Genomic DNA, 13,083 nt, shown 5'->3' on the forward strand with positions numbered 1-13,083 from the left:
AAAAAAAAAAAAAAAAAAAAAAAAAAAAAAAAAAAGGGAAAAAAGAAAAAAATCAATTTAATAAATAAATAAAATAGATAAATAAATGAATAAATAAATATATATATATATATATATATTTATACAATAATTCTTCAATATCGGGAAATCATATTTTATAATAAAAAAATTAAATGATTTGATTATGCCGATACATATATCTTTACATAGGTAAATATAAAAAATAACAATTGTATTAAATCATACTTTGATATATATATATATAATATAAACACTAATTAAAAAAAATGTGTTTACAAAAATTATCTTTTTTAAATAAAAAATCAAAAGTTAAATTATTACGAAGATAATGACATAAATTATGTTTTTAAAAGAATTTTTATAACTTCATTTTTTTTTTTTTCTTTTTTTTAAAAATGATTTTTTTATAAGATTAAAAAATTTATACAACATTTTTATGATTTATCTTTTCTTAATATAAAATAAAATAATTTATAAAGAAATTACTATAAATATAAATAATTAATATATTGTTTTTAATTTATTCATTTTATTATTATTTTTATTTTTTTTTTTTTTTTATAAAGATAAAATTTATTAGTAATATAAATAATTAAAATTCAAATCTGAAAGATTAAAAAAATGTATCTACATATATATATATATATATATGCATTTTTAAAACTATATATTTATTTATAACATGATAAAATATTTTCTTTTCAAAAATTAAATCTTTATTTTTAAATTATATAGAATTTGCAAATGATATATATATTATTCTTTTTTTTTTTTTTTTTTTTTTTTTTTTTTTTTTTTTTATATCTTTATAAGCCTTTATATATTATAAGGGATTCCTATGATTTTATAAATTTACACTTTTTTCTCATAGAAATTTTAAATATATTATATCTTCATTTATCTAACATTTTTTTATTTCAATATTTTTTTTTTTTTTAAATAACCTTTTTTATGTAAAATGAACTATTAAAATAATTCTGTGTTTTTATAATTTTAATTTTTCTTCCCACTTTTTTTAATTATTTTTTTCAATATTTCTTTACTTTTTCATATATCTTTTTCTTTTATCTTTTTACTTTATAAATTTTCATGTTAATTCTTAATTTTTATTAAGATTAATATATATTATATAAATAAAAAAAAAATTTTTAAATAAAAATAAAATTATATATTCTTTTATATCTATTTTTTTTATGTCTATATTATATGTTGAACAAAATTAGTTACATATTTATAAATCCTTTTTAAAACGAAAAAAATTAAGATTTTTTTTTTTTTTTTTTTTTTTTGTATGATTTTTTTACGTACTATTTAATTTTACACATAATATTATTTTTATATTTTTAGATAAGATATATCTTTTTTCTTTTGCTCAAAATTATGTAGTTTTTTTTTTTTTTTTAATATATTGATATATTTGACATTTATGAGAAAAAAAAAAAAAAAAAACTAATCATTCTTTTTTATTTATTAACTATTTGTTTTAGTTTTTTTTTCTTAAATAAAATTATGTGTATTACAAAAAATTTACATGAATATTATAACAACACACGCATCCTTACATTTTATTCATTTTTTCTTTTTTTTTTTATTAAAAATACATTAAAAATGAAAAATAGAATGAAAAAAAAAAAAAAAAAATTGACTTGATTATTATCCCATTAAACTTATATATATATATATACATCTTATTTTATATAAATTATTCATTCTAATTGAATTGGTTTATTTTCATTTTATATATATATTGAAAAGGAAAAAATTCTATTTATTCTTTAGAATATATTAAAAGATAATTTAAATTACAAAAAAATATAAAAAGAATATATTTAGAAATTATATTATTTTTAGTTTTATATATATAATGAAGATTAATGGATACATAAAACCTGGTTCAAAAAATAAAGAAGGTAAACAAATATATAAAATGAATACCAAGTAGGATAGAAAAAAAAAAAAAAAAAAAAAAAAAAAAAAGTAAACTTATAATTGTTTACACAAATGAATGAGTTAATAGAATTTTTAAAATATATATGAAAATAAAAAAAAATGTATTTGAAAAAAAAAAAAATTTTAAATATAAAATTATATAACAAAGTCTTAAAACATACAACTTAAAAGTATGAAATTTTAAAGAATTTATATTATAAAAGAATTAAATAAGAACCTAAGAAATGTTTAGTTTATAAAATTTTTTTTTTTTTTTTTTTTTCTAATGAATATATTATATGATATTAGTAATAAGGTAAACAAATTAGAATTACACTTTTATATTCTTCTTTTAATTTTCTAAAATTTCATATAGAAATATGTTAAAAAAAAAGAAGCTAAAACTAAATATTATTTTTTTTTTTTTTTTTATTATTTATATATGTATAAAAACAAGTAGTTAACATATTCTTTTTTTTTTTTTCTTTTTTTTTTTATATCTCTGTATTACCAATGAAATATTATTTTCTCTTTATTTGCTTTCTTAATATTGTTCAATATATTTTTTTTCTATTTTATTTTTTTTTTTTTATTATTATTTTAATACTTTCTTATTATAATTTTTATTAAATTTATTATTATAATTTTTTCTTTTATCTCTTTAATTTTTTTAATATTTTAATTTTACATTAATTTTGATTAAAAATGGTCATGGGAAGAGTTCGTGCAACGTCTTATGTAAGACGTACAATATCTCAACCCTTAAATAAAAATGTACCCCCTACTAAAAAATTTAAAAATTCAAATGTTTTAAATGATACAAATTTAATTCGAAATAGAAATTTGCATCTACAATTATTATGTAATAATGTACCACCAGATGTATATGATGAAGATATAAGTAAAAACTATGACTTTGAAGAAATAGGATCTTTTTATATGCCTAGGAAAAGTGACATGATAGGATTATATAATATGTTAAATACAAAATTAAATATATTTTTAATATTTGTGCCAATAGGAATATTAAGTTCTTTTTTAGGTTGTAAAGATATATATATATTTTTTTATAATTTTATGGCATTAATACCACTATCTGCACTTATGGGAAATATAACAGAAGATTTAGCTTTGCATACAGGAGAGATAATTGGTGGTTTATTAAATGCAACTTTTGGTAATTTAATGGAGATGATTTTTTCTATACAAGCATTAAATGCAGGATTGATAAATGTTGTTCAGGGTACATTATTAGGTAGTATTTTATCTAATTTGTTATTAGTATTAGGAATGTCGTTTTTTGCTGGTGGATTATATCACCATGTACAAAAATTTAATGAAAAGGGAGCAACTTGCAGTACCTCCCTACTATTGCTTTCAAGTTTGGCTATAACTATGCCAACAGTATCATCAATTACTACTAATAATAATAGTGAAATAATTTTGAAAGTTTCAAGAATAACAGCGGTTTTAATATTTTTAACATATTGTTTATTTCTTTTGTTTCAATTATACACACATATTACACTGTTCCAAGATAAAGAAATGACAGAAGAAATTCCTCAGTTATCTGTAGTATCAGGATCTCTTTTCCTAATTTTAGTTACTTTATTAGTAAGTATTCACTCAGAATATCTAGTTAACACAATTGAATCAGTTATAAAATATTATAACATATCAGAAAATTTTATAGGAGTTATTCTTTTACCAATTGTTGGTAATGCTACAGAGCATTTAACAGCAGTTACGGTTGCAATTAAAAACAAAGTAGATTTAACTATGGGTGTAGCAGTTGGGTCATCTGCACAAATTGCTCTTTTTGTTGTTCCAGTAACTGTTTTATTTGGATGGATATTAAATAAACCAATGACTTTAGCTTTTTCTCCTCTATCTACAGTTATTTTAGTTATTTCTGTTATCGTTACTATGGCAATTGTACAGGATGGTGAAAGTAACTGGTTAGAAGGAGTCCTATTAATCTCAGCATATCTTATTGTTAGTGTTGTTTTTTGGTTTGATACAACATAATTTTTTCTTTTTTATTTTATATTTTGTTTTCTTAAAATATTTTTATTTTCCTTAACAAAGCTTATAAAATTATAGCAATTTTTTCATCAGAAAAAAAAAAAAAAATAAAATATATATATACATGTATAGTTTTTTTTATTTTTATTACAAATCAGTAATTTCTTTTAATTTGTTTATTTCATTTTTTTTTTTTTTTTTTTTTTTTTTTGTTAATTATATATATGTTTTTTTTTTTTTTTTTTTTTTTTTTTTTTTTTTTTTTTTTGTTAATTATATATATGTTTTTTTTTTTTTTTTTTTTTTTTTTTTTTTTTTTTTTATCTTGATATACCTTTGTTTTAAATATCTATAATTCTTTCTTCTAAGCAAATATAAATATATTTTTTTTAATTTTTGATATTCACTTATTTTTCTTTTATTTGCATATATATTTGTCTATTCTTAACATGTATTTGCTTATTAATTTCATAATTAGTTTATTATTATTACTTATTTAATCTATACCCTTTATATTTTTAATTTGAAATGCTATACAGAATTGTAAAGACATATTTTGTTTTTTTTTTGTAAAAAATATAACATATATATATATATAATTTATATACTTCATTATTTTTAGTAATTTTTTTACTACATTTTTCAACTTATACTTTTTAAAAAAAAATAAAAATATATTTATTTTTAATCTTTATAGTTGTAAAAATTATATCTTAAAAAATTTTTGTAAGACCATATAATATAAAACTTAAATAAAAAAAAAAAAATAAATAAATAAATAAATAAAAGTAGGTAACCATTAATTTTTGAAAAATTAAGAAAAATAAAAAAATATTTTACACATTGTAAAAGTCATACCTACATTTACATATAAATAAAGATAATATAAATGTGAAAATAAAAGTATGTACTTTATGTACTAAATATATTTTTGTAAACACATAAAAAAAAAAAAATAAAAATAAAATAGGAAAAAAATGTATATATAGGTATTTTTAAAAACATCATTTAACTTTTTCAATTTTTATAATTTTGGAATCAAGATATTTACTAGAATTTATCCTACTTTTTTTTTCTTTCATGTAATTTCGGAAATAATACTCTTTTAAAATGACCCATAAGGATGGAGTAATATCTGTTTGAATAAATGCCACCTAAAAATGAAAAAAATAGAATAAAATTATAATCAGCTTATTATATATAAAAATATATGCAAAGTAAAAATTTAAAAGTAATAATTATAAATTGAATAGATAAAATATTTCCTATAATGTAATCAACTTATTAAATAAAATTAATATTTCTATGAATATATTGAGTTGAATTTCATAAAAAAATTGATGATAAAAAATTATTCTTGATATTGAACGCATATTTTTTTATAATTACATGAGTAATTAAAGGAATATGAGATGCTAAACACTCCCACAAAATGTTATGAGATGATAAAAACAAAAGAATAGATACTATAGAATGAGCATAAATGCTTAACCTCTGTATTTCTGAATTTTCTGATGATAAAAAATCCTGTGAAAATGTATTTTCCGCAGTACTGTAATTTTCATATTGTTTTTTTATGTTTTTACACATTTTAATATCTTTAGCATGATTTGAAATTGTTAAACTATCAAGTGCATATAAAAGTAAATTATCATGTAAGTAAAAAACCTTATTCTCTATATTAGAAAAATATAATTCATTTTGCTCTTTTTTTAATTCCTTATTAATATTAAATTGATTTAAAATTGTTTCAACTTTTTTGCTATCTATTAGCATTTCTTCCCTCTCATTTATATTAGCAGAATTAAAAATGCTTTTAAAATAAATGGATTTTTTCAAAAACAATAAAAGAGTTCTTAAAAATATGTCTTCTAATAACGCTTTTCTCTCTTCACTTAACTCATATACACTTTCATCTTCATTTTTATTCTCATCTTTATTTGTATTAAATTTTTCATTATCTTTTCTACATTCATATATTTCATTTGATAAAATATTATCCTCATATATTTCATACATTTTTGGTGATTTCTCTGCTGAATTTTCTTTTTCTAAATTATCGAAAATTTTTTGTTTTTTACAATTCTTTGAAATCTTCTTTTTTATATTATTTGAATTATTATTTTTATCAGAATTTAATGAATGTTCTTCATTAAAAGTTTTTTTTTTAATAATTCCTGTTGCTAAAAAGTTAGCATCATATGTTATTAGTTGATATATAGCTGATAACGAAGTAAGGATAAGTGTATGAGATAATGGTATATCAAAGTATAAAAATATATACAAAGGGACTGAGCATATACGCAAAAATGACAATATATATGAATGCATAGGAATGACATTATTTATTATCATTTGAGTAATAAATTTCATCATAGTTTCTAAAAAAAGAAAGCCATTATAATTTAAAATACATAAAGGAATGTTCAAATATGAGTATATGCATTTTACATTAATAATTTTATTTAAAATATATGGAATAAAAGATACAACAAACATTTTTTTAGGTATTAAATATAGTATATATGTTAATATATTCAACGATAAAATAGCTATATTTAAATAACTATTAACTCGTTTATATACTTTTAATAAAATTTTTTTCGTAATTTCATGTAAGTCTAATATTATAGACTTTTTATACTTTTGTTTTTCTTTACAAGATATCATACCATAGTAATTATAATTTTCTTTTAAATATTTTAAATCAATTTTTTTATAAATATTATATTTGTTATTATTTTTCCTAAAAATCCTTAAAAATAATCTTTTCATTTTTTTTCTATATTCATATCCATTTAATTCTTTTATAGGAATTTTTTTCTCATTGAAATCATTATTTTCATATTCTACATAATTACTTGAATCATTCTTATATTCAATCTTTCTTTCTTTTTCATTTGTTTCTTCTAAGAAGTTAATATTTTCTCTACTTTCTGATTCTGAGTAATATATCAAATTATTAAGATAAATATTGTCTATTTTATCATTATGCAAATTTTCAGGTGGATTACTATTTCTATCTTCATTTATGTTAAAACTATCTTCTTTTTTACCTTTGTTTGATTTTCTTTCATAAATATCATATTTTTTAATTTCTTTATTTTCTACTTTTAAACACTTAGATTTTACTAAGAATTTGTTATTGTTATCGAAATGTGCAACAATCTTAAACTTATTTTTATATTCTAAAAAATTTATCGGAAAAAATACATATTTTAAAGAAATATTTTTTCTTAATTCATTATTTAATATATCAATACAAATAAACATATTAATATATATATTCTGAACAACTTTTTCATGATAGAGAATATTTTCAAAATTTTTTAAAAATATTGTTTCAAACAGACTAATAAATTTACTTAAATCAAAATAATGCATTAATTTATATTTATTCTCTTTTATTTTTTTTTGATTGAAAATTTTTTTCATATCTTCATACATGCTGTTCTTTATATTTCTGTAAATTTTTCTTACTTTTTGTTTATTATTATCTTCAACTGATTTATAAGAACTTTCTGAAATATATTCTGTATTATTATTATTATTATTATTATTATTTGATTTTATATTTAGATGAATATTTTTATTATCATTATTATTGATTATATTACTATCATCATCATCATTTTCATTAATACCTTCGTTGTTTCTATTTTCATTATTGCTTTTGTTAACATTAGTAACACAAACATTATTAGTAATTCTATTTCTATCATTATTATTCTTAATATAATAATTATTATTATCATTTAATATACAAGTCATGTTATCTATATTATTAACATAACTACTTAACATAGGAGAATTATCATTAATTTTGTAACAATAATTGTTTAAATTACTAACATTAAAATCATTATTGATCATAAAATATTTATTTATGTCTTTTTGATTACACTTACTATTTGAAGATATATGATTTCCTTCAAATAAAGGTTTTAACATAAATAAATTATTAAAATTCCAGTTCATTTTTTCTTCTGAGTTAAAGTTATAATAATTAAAACCATTGTTGCAAAAATTAATGTTAAATGGATATGATAAATTAATATTGTTATGATTTTCATTGTTGTATAAAAAATTATCATTATTAATATTTGTGTAATTATAATTTACAAAATTATTCATATTATCATTATTTGGATAAATATAATTTAAATTACGTGAATTATTATTATTTATAAATGAGCATGAATTATTAAAATATTTCGTATTTTTCTTATTATTTTCAGTATCATTACTTATATTATGATAATTTATATTTGTAATATTTTTATTATTATTATCATTATTTATATTAATTGAACTGTTTTCATCATTATTTCTTATATTTATAATATTACTATAATAATTATAATTATTATTTATTACATTTTCATCACTATTATTATTTATAGAATTCTCATTCTTATTCTTATTATTTATCTTATTATTATTATCATTATTATAATAATCACTATTATTATTACAATCACTGTTATTATTATTAAAATCATTATTATTATTATTATTACAATTTATATTATCATTATTACAATTTATATTATCATTACAATCATTATTAATATCATTACAATCACTATTATTATTATTATTATTATTACAATTTATATTATCACTACAATCATTATTAATATCATTACAATCACTATTATTATTATTATTATTATTATTATTATTATTATTATTATTATTACAATTTATATTATCACTACAATCACTTTTATTATTATAATCATTTGTGTCATCTTTGCTACTAATATTATTAATAGTGAAATCACTATTATTATTACTATTGTTATCATGATGAATCTTGTTATTTTTGTTATTATCATTACTATTATTTACAATATTTTCATCGTTACTACTATTTATAATGTTTTTATTATTACTTTCATTTATAATATTATTTTCATTAATATTGTCTTTATTAAAATTTTTAGTATTAATTCCATTGTAATTATTACTTATTTCTATATTTTTATTTATTTTATCATCATTATTGCAATTATTATCCTCTTTATTAAATTTATTTTTTTCATCTTTATCGTTGTAATTTTCTTGATAATTCAGATTATCCCCAATATTTAATTCTTTTTCTATTACTCTTTCTGTAATATTATTTTCATTATCACTTATTACTTTTTCATATTTCATATCAAGGAATTTATATGTTTTATTATTTCTTTCTTTTATTTTATTATCGTTATTATTATCTTTTTTGTCTTCAAGGTTATTATAATTTTCATTTTTTTTTTCGTAAGATAATGAGTCTTTATTTGTATTTTTTTCATCATTCATGATTATATCATCATTATATTTTGTATTAATAGGTTCTGTTATTTTAAAACATTCATTATATCCATTACAAAGTGTATTAATATTATTCTTACTGTTTTTAAAATTTATATAATTACTGTATGGGTTGCTTAAATTATTATGTATATTAAAATTATTAATAAGCATATTATTACTGTTATTATGATTGAATATATTATAGAAATGGGAATAAACTTTCAATGAATTATTATAATTATTTTTAAAGTTATTCAAATAATGATTTAAATTATAAGAATTCAAATTATTATGCATAAAATAGTTTGTATTTTGATTAAAATTGCCATCATTCATATTATACGTTGGATTTTTTAAAAAAATATTATTGCAATTACTTTTATTTAGATTTATGTTGTTTATTTTAGGAATATAATTCTTCGATATACTTTCTTCTTTTATATCATCAGTAGTACAATTAAATAATTCTTTTTCATAAAATTTATTATGTATTGTCTTTTTATTCATATCTATATCCTCTTGTTCAAATGTAATTAAAGGCAAATTCTGTTTTTCGCATGAATTATTAGATTTAGGAATTCTATGAGTTTTCTCAAAACTTTCATTAAAGTTTATTTTATTTAATTCTTCATTTTTTCTAGATATTTTTTTTTTATTATTTAAAATTTTTGCATATAATCTAGTTATTCCTCTATTCAATGTTAATTTGTTTGATTTTTTACTTTTATAACTATACATACTACATATTGACGATGATGCTGATGATACACTTTGCGAAATTTCTTGTGAAATACTTTCATCTAAACTTTCCTTTGAGTTAGATAAACTTTGATTATCAAACTTCCTTTTCTTTTTTAATTGATCACAAGATGAATGATCTAATTTTTTTAAAAAATCATCATTTTTATTTAAAAAAAACTCATAAGAATTAGATTTTTTTAAACTTTTATAATTTTGTCTTTTTTTTCTTTCCTTCTTATAATATATTTTTATATACGAATAATATAAATTATACTTATTAATTAGAAATAAGTTATTTATTATATATAAAATTAGATATATAAATTCAACACAACTTTTTTTTGTTAGAAATTCGTCTTCGTCTTTCTTGTTTTTATAAAAATTTAAAGTATATTTTTCATCCTTTTTTTTTTCAATTATATTTTCTATATCAGAACTATTAATGCTACTAGAATAAGTAGAATTAGAAAAATGAAATGTATCATTATTATCAGTAATTCCTATTTCCCTCCTTTTTTTTTTTTTCTCTTTTTTTTTTTTTATATTTTTCATATTTTTTATCCTTTTAATCTTGTTTTTTTTATTTTTATAGTAGTCATAATATGATAAATATAAGTCCATAATATCTTTTACTTTTATTTCTTTATTTAATAAAATGTTCATTATTCTAGTACTATTTTTACAATTATTATTATTATTTTCATTTTTGTTTAAATCTTCTATATCATATTCATTTTTAACAGCCTAATAAAAAGAAAAAAAAAAAAAAAAAAAAAGAAATTCTCATTTTTTATTAAAGTATACATATAGGTATTATAAATATATTTAGGAAAACAAAAAGTAAAATTATATTACTTAATTTTTTGTTTTAATATTTTTAAATTATTAAAAAAAAATTATAATAATTTTATATTAAAAAAAAATAAAAAAAAAAAATAGAAACTTCAAATTCTTATTTTTTTTAAATTGTTATAGAAAAAGAAAACAATTTATTACATTATCTTTTTTTTAAACATATATTAGTATAATTATGATTGCTAATATATTATCATCTTTTTTTTTTTTTTTATATGTTTACTTGTGTTTCATTATATTCCCCTAAATTACTTTTTTTATCATTATCTTTCTTTATATTCTCATTCTTTATTTCATTGTATTTGGATAAATTTTCATAATATCCCATCATGTAATTACTATTAATGTGTATAAAATTTTTAATAATTTTATTATTATTATTATTATTTATTAAATATTGAGAGAATGATTCTATCATTATATTTATTGATCTTTTTTTAATATTAAATTCTTCATAAAAAACTTTAAAAATATCCTCCAAAGTATGCAAAAGCAAACATATAATAATATTAATTTGTTTCATTGATACAATATCTTTCATGGTGGATATAGAATAAAATATATTTAAACAGAATATGAAATCAGCAATTTTTTCTTTTCTTTTATATATAGCCAACAATAATCTATAGATGTCTATACATTTCTGAGCTTTAAATTTATTTACATTATTTCCATTATTAGTATAATTATTATTTAAATAATTATTATTGATATTGTTATTATTTAAAACTTTATTATTTAGGTGATTATTATTTATGTAATTATTATTCATATAACTAGTGTTTGCATAATTATTAAGGTTATTAACTTCATTTTTTATATTGATGTTATTTGGCATATTATTATTAATATCACTATTTATACAATAATTATTCATATAACTATTATTATTATTCATGTGGTTATTATTATTATTATTATAATTACCATTTGTAAAGTTATTTATATAATGAATATTATTAACGTAATTATTAAAGTTATTAATCATAATATTCATGTTATTATTTAAGTTATTGTTATCATTACTAGTAAAGTTAACCAAACTATTATTATCACTATTATTATTGTTACCTTTATAATTAATAGTATCACTATTATAATTACTCATATAATTTATATAATTTGTATAATTTGTATAATTTATATTATTTATATTATTAACATTATTCATATAATTTGTATTATTTATATTATTCATATAATTTGTATTATTTAAATTATTCATATAATTAGTATTATTTACATTATTCATATAATTTGTATTATTTACATTATTATCGTTATCTATCAAATTATTTTTTTCTGTTATATCATTATGAGTATTGAAATAAAAATTTTCATATAAATTGTTTAAATTATTCTCATCTTTAACGATTTTACTTTTGTTTTTATTATTTTTTAATTTTTTTTTGTCTTTCATTTCTAAACTATTTATTCTTGAATAGCTTCTATATTTTTTTGTTACAATTTTCCCTTTTTTAATATTATCATGTATTCTCTCAAATTCTCTAAGGTAATTTAGATAATATTCTTTTATTTCTCTTGTTTCAATTAATTTTATATTTTTTTCTTTATTTATTAAACCAAATTCCTTTGCTATCTTTAGCCACTTAGCATTTCTACTAACACATGAATATCCGCCATGATTTATTACACTTGAATACAAATCATATAATTCTATCTTTTTAAATTCTACCATACTTGGAATTTCATCTACATTATGACCATAATATTCTTGATATTTTTTATAAAATTCATTTCTCTCCATTTTACCTTAAATTTTAAAATTATATTCTAAGGAAAATAATATAAAAAATTTAAATTAATCAAAGATGAGAAAAAAAAAATAAATAACAGAAATAATACAAATAACTACAACAAAATGTGCTATTAACTCCAAAGTATTCTTTCTAAACTTTTATATTTTAAAGTATTTTTTTTTGAATTTTCATATTATGATATATATTCCTTTATCAGCTGATTTCATTTTCGATAAATATTATTATTTATATACATTTGTTAAACAAAAAAAAATAAAAAAAAAATAAATTAAAAATACTGATATTTCATACTACTGAAATACTTTTGTTTTTCAGTTTTACATTTTGATATTTTTCTTTTTTTTTTAATCTTTTTCTATTCTATTTAAAGAAAAATACTTTTTAATATGTTTGAAAAGAATAATAATAAAAAAAAAAAAAAAAAAAAAAA

General features: G+C 16.5%; 2 protein-coding genes across 2 annotated transcripts; one reads left to right on the forward strand and one right to left on the reverse strand.

The window, feature by feature from the left end:
- Positions 1–2,655: 2,655 nt before the first annotated feature.
- PGAL8A_00132000 (cation/H+ antiporter, putative) lies at positions 2,656–3,978 on the forward strand (the record flags this gene model as incomplete). Its single annotated transcript, XM_028674847.1, has 1 exon — positions 2,656–3,978. The coding sequence occupies one exon, from the start codon at positions 2,656–2,658 to the stop codon at positions 3,976–3,978; it is 1,323 nt and encodes a 440-aa protein (XP_028526437.1).
- Positions 3,979–4,979: 1,001 nt separating this feature from the next.
- Positions 4,980–12,640, reverse strand: PGAL8A_00132100 (conserved Plasmodium protein, unknown function; the record flags this gene model as incomplete). Its single annotated transcript, XM_028674848.1, has 3 exons — positions 4,980–5,129; positions 5,365–10,761; positions 11,096–12,640. The coding sequence occupies 3 exons, from the start codon at positions 12,638–12,640 to the stop codon at positions 4,980–4,982; spliced, it is 7,092 nt and encodes a 2,363-aa protein (XP_028526438.1).
- Positions 12,641–13,083: the final 443 nt, after the last annotated feature.

This window comes from Plasmodium gallinaceum (assembly GCF_900005855.1).
Source record: "Plasmodium gallinaceum strain 8A genome assembly, contig: PGAL8A_v1_65, whole genome shotgun sequence".
NCBI classification, from domain to species: Eukaryota; Apicomplexa; class Aconoidasida; order Haemosporida; family Plasmodiidae; genus Plasmodium; species Plasmodium gallinaceum.